Source organism: Anser anser (assembly GCF_964211835.1).
Source record: "Anser anser genome assembly, chromosome: 10".
NCBI lineage: Eukaryota > Metazoa > Chordata > Aves > Anseriformes > Anatidae > Anser > Anser anser.
In genome coordinates, this window is record NC_139730.1 from 3,696,724 (window position 1) to 3,713,008 (window position 16,285).

Genomic DNA, 16,285 nt, shown 5'->3' on the forward strand with positions numbered 1-16,285 from the left:
ATTCTTAACTGTGCTCCTGGAGGCTTATCAATATGCTGTGTGTTCAGCATCTAAATGAAATACAGCCCAGAAGTTGTAACAACTTGAAAGATGGAGCATAATTGTGGTATTTATATCCCTCAATTGTTAAATGTGTGAAAGAAATTGTTTAGAAAGCAGTATCCAGGTAATGCTGGTATCACTTCCTGGAGCCTCACTCTCCTTATTAAGTCACAGACTCACAAATATTCTAATTCTTAATGAAGCTCACAGGAATCAAGTTCTGAAGCAGTATTTTTTTTTAAAATTAAACATTTTGGGGATTTTGGCTGGTTTATTCAAATGTGTGTATTCCTGATTTAGTCCTGCGATGACAGTTGTGTACAGTAAGTATTTATAATCTTGACACTTGCTCTATTTGCAGTCAGATATCTAGTCTTCAATTATGATGATACTATTAATTAATTAGTCAGAAATGAACCTTTCCTAACTTGAAACTCTGTATGGATTATGACTCAGGTCATACCTTCCGGTAAGAAAGGTCTTAAGCAGAAAACATTTCAAGAGGTCCTAAATGGATTACTTCATCTCCTTTCTGTAGGAGAAGATTGATATATTGGGAGAAAATATGAACCCGTGTGAAGAAGAGGAGCTTAGTTTTTAAGCTACTGATTGCAGGATTGAGTTATGATCCTTGAATGTGTTTCTGTGACTTGAAGTGATTTCCAGATACTTGTTGATAACAAGCAGAAAGGATGAGAATATCAAGATCTTTACCTTCATCTTAAAAGTGTGCAAAACAACAAGCAGATGGGTTTCCATGGTCATGAAAAGAGAATTCAGAATCCAAATTATTATTAGATGAAATAGTTGTGGATTGCGTCAGTTTAAATCTAAATCTCAGGTGATAAGCTCTTGGTAATCTTAGAGCTAGCTTTGAGTACCACGCGACAGTATATAACTACCTTCGTACATTTTCTTTGCATGTGCTTGAGACTGAGATTTGATCGACCACATTGAGATGATCGGTTAACAAAAATGACTTGGTACTAATATGCTTGGAACATTTATCTGTAGGTTCTGCAGATGATTTTTTACTTTTTTTCTATAAAAGAAAACAATTTCCCCTTACCCCCCTCCCTGCCAGCAGGTGCTATCATGTGCTACAGCTCTGATTCTATAAGTTTAAGTTTTAATACCATCTCAAGGATTTGCTGAGATGGCTTTCTCTACTGAGAAAGTTAATGAATACTAGATTTTTTTATTTATGTAACTGCTTAGAAGCTCCGGTGAAAACTCACATGCATATATTAAATCACAGGGAACCCAAAGAAGTGGATTTAGTAATTTTTTTCTCTTGTTTTATTTTTTTCCACTGAAATCTTTACATAATTTACTCTTTCCACTGACACATGAAATAATTATTTGGGTCAAATACATGCTCCATCTAGTTATTCAATCATATGACAATTAAATATAAGCCTTACACTGCAAGTAAGGAGTAGCTACTTAGTTGTTTGTGTTTTTTTTTTCCCCTCAAGAATACAAACTAAGTTTTTTTGTTGTTGTTATCTGGCTTTCTTTTGTTTTTGCAGCATTCAAATTAAAGATACCCGAATTAACAGTCCTGTGAAAGTGCAACAGTAATTGAAAGGTCAGTGGGCAGCTTTGATCCAGAAGGTATGGTTAGCCTGTTACTTAACATGCAGTATCTTTAATCTTGCAGTAGATTTCTATGTAGCAGATGAGTGCTACCTTAAAAAAAAAAAAAAAAAAAAAAAAAAAAAAGTTCCTCAAAAAGTATGTAAAAATACTTTTTCTCATTGTATTATTTGCAGCAGCCCCAAATCTGCCCCAGTCAAAAAAAGTTGTTTTTTTTTTTTCAATTTAGTGCAACAGTGAAGAAATTATGGATTGAGGCATAAGAAAGAGGTGAAAGAGGTGTTTGTGCCAATTACCTGTTATATTACTGGCATTAGCCAAGTGATATATGAATCAGCTTGCTGTAGGCTCTCCTAATTGGCAAAGTGTTCCTAAATGTTCTGCTTGGTTCATACGAGTGGTTCAGATGTGGGAAAGTATGGAGATAATTTAAAGCAACAGCAAAGCCATAATACTACCTGCCTGAAATAATCTTTCATGTTTAATATTTCTCTGGTGCTTCAGTTTATTGAATACCACTCCCAGTTTTAGGGAAGGACTGAAGACTTGCAAAAGCTGCAAAATAAGAATACCTAAAAAAACCTAAACACCTGCTATGTGAACAAAGCAAACATTTCAGCCTGAATTGCTTTGAGGGAAAGCAAATGAACTGGATCCAAATATTGCCTGGGTCACCTCTACTGCTGTCTTATGATGAAAGTTCCCATGTACTCAAAAGGACTAGTGGAAATTAAGGGCAGGGATGGGAGTGCAGGAGGAAGGAATGCTCCATTTCTGTGTGCATAGAAACCACCTGTGGTTTAGGAGTCTGAGCCCTAAACTACTGAAGGCTGGAGGTAGCATCAGTTACCATAACCTGATCTTGTACTCTTCTGTAGCTGTCAGCTTCCTTCAGAGACAGGATGCTGGGTGAGGTGGAACTTGGATCCAGCTTCAACGTGTCTGTTTTTATTGTATGGGTAGCTGTTTGCTGGCTGCAAGCAGAAAGAGAGGGCTAAAAAGAGGTTCTCTACACATTCGAAATGTAGATGCTCTTGGCTTGTCAGTGATACTCTTTTCTTCCTTTCTGACAACGTTGAGATGTCCTACCCATCAGAATATCATGTTATGCCAACACAACGCTGTTAATTTTATTATTTGAAACTAGGGTGACCTGTTGAGGAATGATTTTCAGCTTTATTCTTCAGTCATGGAATTAAATTAATTAAAAGCAAGCCTGCCCCATTCCACCACCCCCCCCCCCCCCCCCGAAAAAAAAAAAAAAAGGAAAAGGGTTAAGTAAAATGCATGTTTGTATGGTATTATGGTATCTCTAACCAAGCATATATTGAGCTAGTGTAACTTCCCTCTGCTTTAGGTATTTCGAGAATTCCACTTTATATTTTCTGAGAAACTGAAACTCTTCCTGTAAAGCATTTAATTGACTGAGCCTGGAAGTATTCCTGGGGCTGGCCAGTAGGAGACGAAACCTTTCTCTGACTTTATTTTAAAACCCTGACTTTATCTATTAATGCATCTAAAAACGTTGGTGTGAAGTGACTTGTTTGAGACTTCCTTTCCTGCACAATCGGCAGGCACAGCATCTTCCTGTGCATGTCTAGAGCCACATAAGTTGAGACAAATTCTCATCATGCAACAGAACACCATGTGATTCAGAACGTTTCTTCACCTGCTGTGTTGAAACAAGCACAAGGGAAGGCGCTCGGCATTACTACTCCCGAGTTTCACTGAGTTGGACGTATGACATCAGGATTGCCTTCAGTCAGAAATCTTGAAGTGCAGCTTTGCTGGGTGGGTCTCTGAAGAATTTGAAAGAGTTGTGCAGATAGGGCGTGTTTACCTTTGTCAAAGTAGCGAGCGTAATGCCTCTTCCCAGCTAATGTGCTTATGTTCTCTTTGACTGCAACATCATAAAGGTAGGAATTTTTTTTTTCTGGTGTTTTTGTTTGTATGTTTTTCTTTCTTTTTTTCTGCCTCCCTACGTTAGGTTATGTTCCAAACTCTTAGCGTGTGCTGGTCTCTAACGCTGCCTGTTTTATAAAGGAAAATTAGAGTAACCCTTATAATCGTCTTAGGATGGAGAGTGGAATAGGTGTTGAGATCTTACAGGTTACTAACCTATGACAAAGTTTTTATAGGCATTCCAACCTATGACAACTGCTTTTCTTTTTAGAGAAAAGAAGTACAGGTTACGGTTGTACTTCTGCATCTTTTATCATAATCCTGTTAAGTGCTTGTAAGAGCGCTTAATTCTGAACTGGAAGGGAAGAAGATTTTTTAACAGGAAAAATACGTTGGTGAATGATGTAAATGTACTTGCAGAGAAAACTTAAATTCAAGTTGCTTGAAAAAGCTAGTTCTAATTTTGTCCTCTAAACGTTTAAGAAAAAGGTATTCTGTAAAAAAAAAAAATTGGTTTAACAGAGATTTATATATGACTTACCTGTTGGAGATCTGAAGTATCTGGTGCTATGAATAACACATTCAAATAAGCTACCAGAAAGGGTTATTTCATAGTAAGACTAAGAAAACCTCAAACAGAGGAACCCTGTGCATTTTTTCCTCTTACTTCTTGGAATGGATACCTATTTTTAGCTAGCTTCCTAGCTTGGATCAAACCTTCAGCTGCGGTGCCACTGTTGACGAAGAGGCTGTGCAGGTAGACATTAGCTGAAGATCTCTTGCATTTGTTATGACACGAAGATGCCAAACAGAGGCTGCAATAACGAAATACCAGTTATGTTCTGGCTCCTCCTCTAGTTGGCTTTGTGGGTGGAGAATGTATGGGCAGGTAAAACCACAAAGGAGGGGATAACCAACAGGAGGAATAAGAACAGGGGTGCACAGCAAACTTAACTTCTGTTTCAGGGTGATGAAGAGATCAATGCACAGGAGATCAAAGTCACTGTGCATAAATGATAGATGAAGACCTTGACTGTCTACCAGCCCCTGTTTCAGGAAGCTGTAAATAGGACAGCTGCACCAGCACTGTCCCTTTCCCTAATTACCAAGGGCTAATTTAAAATGTTGAGTCATCCACGGTACAGGTGAAGAAACCTGCATCCTTTGCTTCTACACCCTCAGGTCCTCTCTCCGGTACCTCATTATTCTATTGCCTTCACATGTTTTGTGGCAGTGCTGTACTTATTACTGCTAATAACATGCTTATTCTTGATCAAATGATTCTTAACCCTTATCTTAAATATGTGACCAAGAAGGCTCATGCCTCTGGTAAAATCTCCTTTAACCAATTTGGAATTTTAAGATAGACTTCAAGTTTTTATTTCAAATAAAATTCTGGTAAGCTGTAAAAAACAAACAAATTAAAAAAAAACCTAATTTTCACGTTTCTCTAATAGTAATAACGTGAGGAAAAGGGTCATACTTAAAAAGATTTTTTTCTTACATTCTGAAAAATTTTACTAAGGAGTTCTTGAAGTAAACTCTGTCCCTCTTTGGTCTGCTCAAACTTATGAATTAAGCGTCTAAGAACTTGTAGTTCTGACCGGGCTTTTTTCGTAGAACTGCAATTTCTTTTTACCCCAAGGTTATTGCAGAGATTTATTTCATAGTTCTTTATCCAGCTCTAGCAATATTAGGGACTTTAAAGCTTTGAAGCAGGCATAGTTTGCACTGTTAGCTATACTTTGTGACAACTATTTTTCACTTTCCTAAGCTCCCTGAGATCAAATGAAACAAATTTAGATGCTCAGAAATGTTTTACCTTTAAGTAGAGAGAGCATGGTAACTTTCATTCAAAAATTAATTATTTCGAACAGTTTTGGTTCTCTTTCCCCCAGAGAGCAGGGGAAAATGTAATAAAACTTGCTTGCCACCTTAATTGAGATTTACTGGGTGCTCTTTTGGCCTGCTACAAAATAGAAACCAAGTTACAAGGTAATGTGATAGAATAGTAAAAGAAGTGAAATATTCTAATTGCCTTCTAACTAGGCACATATAACTGTTTACAGTTGAGATTTGTCCATGTTAGGGAGTAAATTTGAAGTTAAAGGTCTCATAGCAGTCTTAATTCAGCTCTTTTATGTGTATAGAGTATTTCAGTGTTTCATCATAATAACCTGACGTTAAGGTCCAACTGCTCTTTTATTTTGTGCTGCCACTGTTTGTATGTGCTCAGGTTGTGTGAGATTTAATACTTGGACAAACAAGATGAGAGAAGTCAATATGCAGAGAGACTGTAGCATCAACTCAATATCCTTCATCCAATTCTTGCCTCCACAAATGATAGTTCAAACTCTTACGTCAGTAAGGCATGAAACACAGTTCAGTCAACTGCAAAAAGCATTGCCAAGAAGCAGAAACAAGCAATGCCTCCAACTGGCACATGCCTACAACTAACAATTGATGACTGAGTGAGTATTTTGTGTGGTCAAGTTTGCATTTACTGCCCCAGGGACTAAAAATTTTTAGCATAAAATATCACCAGTGGAGAAACTAATCTGGCATTGTATCCAATGATCTCCCAAACTTGCAAGTTGCACTTAGGTCCAGAAGATGTATAAAGCAGCTGGTGTACAGTTGAAAGGCTCTGTGGCACAGTATCAACTGTCAACACTTGCATGAATACTAAGCTATTACAAGTTTGGCCTTGTACGTGTGTGGGTTTTTCTTGTTTTGTTTTGAAATGATTTTTTTTTAATTGTATGATTTTTTTAAAGGTATCTTTTAGGCGGTGCTTCTGCTATCAGTAGGAAAAACATTGCATAACTGTTAGAAACAAAGTGTAGGTGCCATATATTTTCACCAGTTTCACGGCGGTGATCACAGCTGGGAATCTGTGGGTGATGTTCTGTCCAGTATTACAGAACGTAAATCTGCTCCTGAAACTTGTGTGTTAACTCTTGTGTTTATTGCTTAGTCTTAAGCAAAACAAAAACCAGAACTTGTGATACAGTGGATCTGATCTTTATTTACTCATTTAAACCACCTTGGTTTAATGTTTAAGATCAACAGCCTGGAACAGCTTTACTATCTTTTTGATGCATGGGGCACTTGATAATTTTTTCCCCCAAAATCACTGCACCATCTTAAACAGTTCTTCCAAATGATGAGAGAAGTTGGAGGATTGTGTTATTCTTTTTGCTGATTTATTCTTTCCCTGTAACACCTCCAGAGTCACAGTAAGTAGATAGCATAGGAAAGATGCCCAGAGAAATTATGCTTTTTTTCACTTGCGTGTTTGTGTTACCCATCTGTTGGGTTTTCTAATTTGTTCGATAAATAAGGATGGGAAGTTCTCCCAATACATAATCCAAACCTGGATATCGCCTTCTCTTAGTTCTGGTTTTGGAAATTCAGTTTTTGTGAGCAGGAGCTTTTGCATGGAGAACAAAATCAAAGCTTTACCTGCTTTTTATTTATTTATTTATTTATTATTTCCCAGACTGTAGCAGCCAGAAATTGCACTTCAAAGCAGCTCCTGACTTTGTTTTTTCAAAATCTAACCACGTAGCTTTTGTCAAACCAAAATTTGCCCTTTTTGCTTAACATCATTAAAAATACAAGTGTGGGTTTTTTTTGTTTGTTTTGTTTGTTGTTTATAACTGACTGTATCAAGGATCCAAGGAGCCCAGTTTGGAAAGAAACTTCACTTTGGTACTTCCCAACTGTGTAGGCTTTCCTTTAATTACAAAGGATGCAGTTCCTAAACTAATCATTCCTGATTTTCCTGTTTGGTACTAGCCCATTAGGCTACAGAAGGGATCCTTCCTTACCAAGGAGGCAATTAGATGTCTTTATTTGGAGCGTTTAATTTTCAGGATGCAGGCGAACTTTCCATTTTTTCTAAAATATCTTTATTTTATTGTTAACGGTAAAAATTCCAGTTTTGTTGATGAAAATAACATTGGCAGTGCTGACGCGTGGATGTGAATATGGGAAGCGGCAGGTTTTCCACCCTAGGTAGAGCAGAAAAATAGGTCACTGAGCTGTTGTCGTTTTCGCACCTGACATGTCTAGTTGCTTCCTTGGCACCGTTACAAACCGTAAGGAAAAAAAGTTCTGAGCTCAGCGCTCCTAGCAATGGGAGGCTTGTGCCGGGCAGCCTTTCAAGTTTCTTGTTAGAGCTGGTCCCAGATCAGGACAGACTGGGCCTTTGCAGCTGCCGCTGCTTCTTTGGAAGTGTGAGGGGAGGATAACCACTTGTGGCAATTCATGCAAACTACGGAGATCAGCCTTCTTTGGAATCCGGTGTCTGCAGCCTGATCCCAGCGCTGGAACTGGCTGCCACCACTTGGGCTGTACTGGAACACGTGCCTGCGTTGTCACAAGCTCCTGGCAAAAGTAAGTGTCCTGTAGTTTTACTACACTGATTACTGAAAAAACAAACCAGGGTCCTGGCAACTGCAGTCGTAGCACTTCTCGGAGGTGAAAATTTCTTGGCAGCGTGAAAGGAGCTTGTTGCAAAACGCTTCACTTGCCCAAGTACTGAGGAACTGGTTCTCCTGTTTTCCACCCAGTGCCAGGCACTGCCTCAAGAGATGCCTGTCCGCCTTGCTGTCACTGCTCCTAGGCCCTGTCCCTGGGTGGCGGAAGGGACAGATGAAAGACTTCTGCCTGGTTATTTGTCCCTTCCGCAAGAGGGCCTGTGGTGGATGACTTCTCTTCCACTCGTGGTATGGGTGCATGAATGTTCTCAGCATGGGTGCATGGTGTTCTCAGCATGAGACTATATGGCCAAGGGGGTCCTGACCTGCCAACAAGCTGCTGAAAATCACTGGGTTTAAACCAAAAATGAACAGTATAGACAGCGTCCTTTAAATTATATCTAAGTGCTTGAGTCCCGTCTACCTGTAGTATGCCAGAACCATAGTCCTTGTTTTGGTGGTGTGGGTGGGGTGGGGACAGGACCAACAATAACGGGAAAATTTTCTTTCTTATGGCACTGGCAATGTGCCTTTAGCTTGATGTGGCCTGAAAGCAGAGTTTGCTCTCTGCCATTTCTGCTCTTGCCTGGTGAACTGCCAGCTGTGGAAATAAGGGGCCCTGAGAAGTCCCTCTGCCACAATTGTCCCAGGAAGCTAATAATCAGGAGGGGACATCTGCATATGCAGATATGTTTTTTCTAACAGACAAAGTTGGCTGGAGACAAATGACCTGTGTGCCTTCATCACTTATTCTCCATCATCTGGCTTCTCATTTCACACACCACACAGCCATTGTTTAGGGTCAAAATGATTCAAAGTAAATAATTTAAACGGAAGCAGTCAAGTCGTAATGTGGAGAAGGCTGATAATGGGGATTAGTGTCTGGGACAGGGATTGCCGTAGGTATGGTGAGTAAGCCAGAGAGCTGAATCACTTCTGTCGGTGACGCTATGGGGACATTAAAATAGCTTTTGGGGCAGAGGGGATGGGGTAATAGATGGGTTAATTTTTAAAAATCGTAACTGAGTTCCAATACTCATTTTTGTCAAGGTTTATAGGAAGTAGCAAGTATGTGGAGAAGGTGATGATAGATAAAGCTAGCGCTGAGCTATTCCCAAGTAATTTGCCTTGAGCGGTTCTTCCTGAGATGGAGGCTTCTCTTGGGCCTCAGTTTCCTTTTAATACAGAAAAAATATACAAAGCACACGTGGGTTTCAGGAGATTTCTCAGCAAGCTGAAAGGCCCATGGCTTGTTTATAATACAGAAGAGAACCTTGCTTTTATATGATGTATGCAACAGAAGAGTGTTCATGGAGTCCCTGTATGTTTTGTGACCACCACGATTTGAGGTTGAGCAATAAGGCTTCTTGATCACACAGCCACAGCTGTCAGCCACTAAGAGCAAAGAAGGCACAAAAGGATACTGAAATGCACCGAGTGCTGCTGCCTACGTGTGTTTGGGAGGACTTGCTCACCTTCCAGGTGCTCCAGGAACATCTTCTTGAGGACTGAGACTGAACGGAGACAGGGAAACAGCCCAAGTGTTTAAAAGCTGCTATTAGGAAGATGGAAATCTCCAAGACTGCCAGGGGGATGACCTGGTTTGCTGCAGTGAGAGCAGATTGGAGGTAGGGTGAAAGTCCAGTTTAAGGTTAATGAAGCATAAGAATAGGCTGCAAACAGGTATGGAACCTCATCAACAGTTTTATAGGTTTATAATAATCACTTGGACGATGGACGACATTAATCAGGGATGGTCTAATCACCGGTGTGTCAGGCAAAAACCTGTAGGAAATCCAAGGGGACTGCACATGGGGGAGTTTAGAGAACCACCTTTCAGACTGTATTTGGTGTCCGTGAGCAAGGATTTCTTCTAAAATTTGGGGACTCTGGATCAGACCCCCACATTCCAACATTCCCTTAAATAGTAAGATTAAGCACGTGTAATTGGGAGCTTAGTTTAATAGAGATGCATTAACTAGTTGAAGATCTGAAAAGATAGCCATGCGGTAAGGCGTGTATGTGTGGAAGGAAAACATGCATTGCAGATCCCAAGAATCCGATTTTAAAATACACGCTACAGAATTTTTCTAGGGTTTGAGTATACTGGGTACATTTAGTCACAACCTATCTCACCGTAGTCTGACTGGTAGTGCTCTTTCCACTGTGTTTTAATAGACTGGCCCATTATTATGGTTGCAGTTTGTGATAAGTTGCAATGCACAGTCTGGTTTAAAAATACAGATACGTAACAGAGCACAAGTGGGTAATGAGCGTCTCCCCTGGTCTTCCAGAGCAGTGTGTCTGCAAGCCTTTCTGTCTGACCTAAAATGTCACATTTCAAAGCCCTGTTTCATTATCATGGCGCCTGCTAGCTGTAGTAAAGGGTCTGTTAGCAGCCCCATTATAAATCCCAACTTCCAGGAGTTTATAATTCAGCAGTAAAAAATTGCTCTAGGCTGAAGGTTGGCTTATAAAGTCTCAGGGAAGGAACAATTGTGATTTCTCTGTCCTTTATTTTTGCATTTGCTTGTACACACACAATTCATTCAGTAGGTTTTACTATCCCCTTTCAGCATTTAAAAAGATTAAAAGGTTATTAATATTTCAGTGCTGACTACTGTTCATGACCAGTAAATTGATTCACGGTGCCTGTTAACCCAGCTGTGTTTGATGGGTACAAGTTGCTGTTTCACAAACCTGCTGCAAGTCTGCAGAACGATGGAAACAGCCCTGTGTAGATTGCAGCAATCGCTCATTAGCAATTGATTAAAAGGAGTTTTGGAGGGAGCCCTCTGAATCTGGGAAGCCTGTGTGAGTGCACAAGGTGAGAGCTTACAGTGGCTGCAGGCAAACCTGAGGTTGTGTGGCCCCTGCTCAATACTGGATGATCGTGGAAGGGCCTGAGCTGCTATGTCCTGAGCACGATCTGATTTTGCCACTTGATCCTATGCAAATGTATCACTGTCAGCTCTTCCAGGAGCAAGTCCACCACTAGGAGACTTGACAAAATTCTCCCGGCTCAAACGTTTCCTCACTGAAACTATGGTTCCGTGAAGTCAATTCTTTCCTCATATTTTTTCTGGTTTACAGGAAAATTTACTATGGAAAGAAGTTATTTCCATTTATTACTCATGGAAATTGTAGATAAACTACTTATTTCAGCCTTATGGAAAATATAATAGTGACTTCTATTTTAATTCTATTTTAGAATATTTTTATCGGATATATAACACTTCCGTGAAGTTCTTACAACTAAATGAGGGATAACAAATATGTTTCTAAATACGTAATGAAGAATGGAAAGGTTGAAAATTAGACTTTTAAAAGAATAAAGTATTTTGTTTTAAATGAAACATTTTTTTCCTTTGAGAACAGATTTTTGGTATTTTCTTCTGATCCAGGGTTTGGTGACACTTAAATCACAGTATTTCTTGTAAATCCCCAAATAAGCTTGCTGTGCACTGTAACTTTTATACTTGGTCCTGTGCGTAGTGGTATTTGCAAAATCAGGAGTGAGGGGTGTGCTACAACCCACACATGAAGCAGCAGTAGCTCAGCAGCAAAATGTCTTCACTATACAGAACTAAGTCACCCCTTGGACTCTCTCATTTCTTTCCACTCTCCCGCCCCTTTATATTTAATTTAGAAAGGCAGTGTAGAGAAGATGAGTTCTCTTTAGTGTCTTTTGTGTAACTGTATGATAATTATAAATTATTATTGTAAAATATTTGACCACATATTAAATAATTTAGTTTGAATGACTGAAGTGAGAGATCAGATTTCAAAATCTGCATTTTTTTTTTTTTTAAGATCTGCATTCATTTATACCAGTGTAAGATTTGGCTCTATTATTTTCTCTTCCGCTGGATTATAATCCCAGCTACGTGCTCTAAATGATGGGTTTTTAACTTCCAAATGATTTATGGATTGATTTCTTTCCTCCTGTCTCTCCTGAGAAAACTGACAGAGTTGCAGACCTCACCTGCTAGGGCTGTTTGCTGTGATAAATCAATCAGGGAACACCTGAACGTATCTCCAGTGCCTGCAGTAGCTCTCTTGAGTGCCTCTTTTGGACCTGCACTACAAGCGCAACCTGTGCAGACCAGGAGAGCGTGGGACCCAGGTCTCCCGTGTTATTTGCTTGTACCACGTTTCCTTTCATGCATTTTCTTTTTAATATGACACGACTAATTTTTAATTATCATTTTATTTGCTTAGCATGGCGCACATATTAAAGACACTCAACAGCTGGTTCTGGTGGGAGAATATATGGATGCCTATCAACGTCACATGGGCACATTTTGTAGACCGTGATGGCCTTGTCTTTCCAAAACCACATCAGTTGTATGCCACAATACCATATGCTTTTGTATTGCTGATTATCCGATTCCTCAGTGAAAGGTAAGAAACATAAATTCCATTTTATACTCTTGTTAGTCGTTGTTAATGCTAAAAAAATATAATTGAAAAATAAGATAACATAAGAATATTGATCTAAAGATTTCGTAACAGAGGATTAGTTGGGAGTCTGCTAAAAATACCTACTACAGATAATATTGAAGATGAAAACCTGGGAAATGTTTTTCACTATCAGGAACGTGCAATTGTGGTCCAACCTGGGCAGAAAGCATTTCTATACAGCTTTTCTAGAACAGCATTTGGATAATTCTGATCATCTCCTTCCACTAGAGATACAATTCTTTCAGAAACATTTTGGATTCCTTTTGCTTTTTCTCCTTTGGTGGAAGAGTAGAGTTATTTGTCCTCCAGACCTCTTCTTTTGTTAGATCCTTCCCCAGGACACCAGTGTGAGGCTGATAAATCAAAGGTGTCCAGTTGTAGCAAATCTAGGCAGACTGGAGGGATCTCAAAGTTTCATGTGAACATTTTCTGCAGAGCTAGTAATGCTGATGCTTTTTTTTTCTCACTCTGGTTTAATGACCAAAGAATCATTAAAGTTGGAAAAGCCCTCCAAGATCATCTGGTCCAACCATCCCCCTACCACCATCACCCACTAAACCATGTCCCTGAGCACCACATCCAACCTTTCCTTAAACACGTTGAGGGACGGTGACTCCACCACCTCCCTAGGCAACCCATCCCAATGCCTGGCAACTCTTTCTGAGAAGAAATTTCTCCTAATTTCCAACCTAAATGGCTTACTTCTGCAACTGGAATCTTACGAGATGGGCAAAGATTGGCACCATAGAAGAAAGCTATGAATATATTAATATTTTCAATGCATTTACTTATTTGTTTCAGTTTTATTAGTTTTATTTGACTTTTTTTTTCTCTAAAAAATGTGATTAGTAGTTTTTTTGTAAGTATTTCAGGATAGAATGAGGAAATTTGGAATGTCGTAAGTTGGACAGACTTAAAACAGAACCAGATAAGATCATTCATATTAGAGATCAAAAGTAATTTGGTTCATATGTTTATAACCATGTACAGTGTCTCCTGAGTAAATGCTTACCCAACTGTCTCACTGCACTGCTATTGGAAGTTGCTCATATGAATAATTAGCCCTTACATCTGGCGTGCAGTGAATCGGCCCATGAATGAAGAAAACTGACCGCTGCTATGAGTAATAGGGAATCAATTGCTGATATCAGCAGAGAGGAAGGGGCTTTTTTTTTTTTTCACTCCAGAAAAGCCTGCCCAAGTAGAAGAGCAAAGCAGTTGGCTTTGCAGCTTCTTATAGTGGAAAATGGAAGAGAAGGAGAAGCCTTCAGTTTCTGGGGAAGTTGCTGTGTGCCACTGGCTAGAGGCCACATGCAGAATCCTGTTTTCTGGGCCGTGGTAGCCCAGCGTAACAGTGTGCTAAGTGACTACCTGTCACCAGGAGAAATTATCCCAGTAGCAGTCTTCCATCATCTGTTCACGTTTCATGTTCCCTTAACTATTGCTTAACTCACATGTGTCTGTGAAAAAGACAAGGACATAAAAATCAGGATTTTTTCTATAGTTTCAGAGCATTTCAGGACCAGAAAATCAAGTGGTTGTCTAATTTTTTTCTACTTTTTTTTTTTTTCATAATTGCTAATATGCTGTGATTCTGTCTTGGGATTAGTTAAAGGGAGATTACTTGTTCTCATGGAGCAGTCATATGCTATAGCAGATTACAATGCTTCAGATTTACTTTGTTCATATCCTGGTATGAGAATAGCTGAGGTCTTGTAACTGTGTTGTGTTTTTTAATCTTTTCATTTTGTGTCTTTTCAGATATATTGCTATACCTCTAGCAAAAGCCTTAGGTATAAAGAATGTAAGACGTGTGAAGCCACAGCCTAATCCTGTTTTAGAGAGTTATTTCCGGGAGTGCTCAAAACACCCATCCCAAGTAAGGATTCTCATTCTTTTAAAGTAGTTTTGGCTTTTGGAAAATCCCAAGTTTTACTGTTTCAATAAGCCATTAGCAATGACATCGTGGGATGAGTTCCAGCTGATTGACAGATGACTTAATTTATTTGGGTTTATGTTGCTGTTCTGCTGACAAGGGTATATAGCATCCAAAACAGAAAATATGTTTAAGATGTTTAATTTTCTGGCATACTGTTCTAGGCTAGACTGTTAGTATTATTTCCAATGAAGATCAGTGCTCCATCTTTAACTCATTCTGCCTGGAGAAAACATCAGCTGACATCTGTTGTTGGAAAGTGCTATCATATTTATTGCTAGCAGTAATATTGGAACACTGGTATGGAAGCTGTTTGATCTGTTATATTGCTGCATACTTACTCTTGGTTTATGTAAGAAAGAAAAACAATCTTTATGTTAACTTGCTGTTGATTTTTAAATTTGAACAAGAAAATGATAAAAGCCAACACTTACTATCTCAAAACGTGAAGCAACCTGATTGTTGATGGGAAACAGGTACCTTGCTGCGAATGCAGCCTCAGGAAGTTCACTTAACTACAAATACCGAACGATTGCAGTTTTCCTACGCTGTTTTTTAAAAGAAAGATAAGCTCAGTCAATGATTATTGATATGTGGAATTTTGCATTCTGTCCCTGACTCTGCTGCTCTCTTACTGTGGTTTTGGCCTGATGTTGTCAGGAGTAGATGTATTCATGTTCACATGTGAGCTCTACTCTATCTGGCCAAGTATCCTGATCTCTGTTTCATAACTTCCTTCTGCATGAGTGCAGTTTGACAATTAATCTCTGAAGGGAAGCACAGAATTTGCATTTTTATACTTCTTGGTACACAGGAATGATTCAGACTGCCTCTTCTATGTGTCTGGCGTAGGAACCAGCATGTCTGAGTGCACAGAGGCCTGGCTGGCGATTGAGGGCATCTAGGCTCCATCGTCTGTCAAAACAAAGTCAGTATTCCCGTATGGCAAGTAGAGAGCTCTTCAGCCCGCAGGATGGGCTGAACACAGAGCCTGTTTGCAGTCCTGCCCTCCCCAGCAGCTGAGGTGCCTTTGCTCACATACCAGAGCTTGGTTCCAAGGGAAGGAGACTAACTGAACAGGGCTTACCTTGGCGGAGGCAGTGCTGCTGCCACCCACTATTTGCATACCAGCCTTGGAGGGAAAGAACTTCCCCAGGGATGCCTCTGCTCCTGCAGCTGCCTCAGGGGAGGTCAGCCCACACATTCTGCCTCTTAGGATGGAGGAGAGGGAGGAAGCCTACAAGCTGCAGGTGGGGCACCGAGCACCCAGAAATACAAGAATCATGTGGCTGAAGGAGGAGGCAGCTCGTTACCCCTAGTCATTAGAGTAGGAGGGATTACCTCGTGCTTGGTGCACGCTGGCATGGCTGCAGAGCAGAGCCACTTCACCTTTGGAGTACAGATAAAGCACAGACAACTGGCAGCTGTGCTTGAAAGGCAAGATAGATTTTAGGCGACTGCTGTAGCCCTAATTTATTTTTAGGTGTCGAAAGGAGGCACTCTGGATTTTGCTCAGTAAGCTTAAGTGACTTGCCCTGCTGCATGGCAGAACGTTGGATTTGGGAACAGAGCCCAGCTCACCTTAACACTGTCTTACCTGAAAGACTCATTTAAATGCAGTCTAATGATTATGTAAGGTAAAATATTGGATGCAAGGTCTACGTGCACCAGTATGTGGCACTCCACAAAGTTACCCCCTGCTGAACCACTTGCTTGGTAGAAAAAGTTGCATTTTTTTAAGTTATCAGAAGCCATCAGAAAGGCAATAGCACTATTTGTAGACCCCATACATTTCATGCTTGATTTATTATCGTAAATTAGTGTCTTGAAAACCCAGTATTTCTGTGAATGTCATTTA

The 16,285-nt window shown here is 39.8% G+C and overlaps 1 protein-coding gene and 1 long non-coding RNA gene across 9 annotated transcripts in view; one reads left to right on the forward strand and one right to left on the reverse strand.

Moving 5' to 3' along the window:
* CERS3 (ceramide synthase 3) overlaps window positions 1-16,285 on the forward strand; it is a 54,790-nt gene that overhangs the window by 5,124 nt on the left and 33,381 nt on the right. For 5 of the 8 annotated variants that reach the window (XM_083849752.1, XM_083849750.1, XM_083849746.1 and 2 more), the window contains 2 exons: window positions 12,249-12,431; window positions 14,253-14,370. In XM_083849752.1, coding sequence (XP_083705878.1) covers window positions 12,250-12,431; window positions 14,253-14,370 — 300 coding nt within the window. In that variant the 5' untranslated portion in view covers window position 12,249. Of the gene's footprint in view, window positions 1-1,574; window positions 1,634-3,420; window positions 3,558-6,045; window positions 7,945-12,248; window positions 12,432-14,252; window positions 14,371-16,285 lie in introns of those variants that run through there. The other 3 variants (XM_083849749.1, XM_083849748.1, XM_083849751.1) reach the window with 3 other exon arrangements.
* Window positions 1,848-5,773, reverse strand: LOC310904676. Its single transcript, XR_014588523.1, has 2 exons — window positions 4,085-5,773; window positions 1,848-2,615 (listed from the first exon to the last, which is right to left on the reverse strand). It is a non-coding gene; the product is annotated as an uncharacterized lncRNA (long non-coding RNA).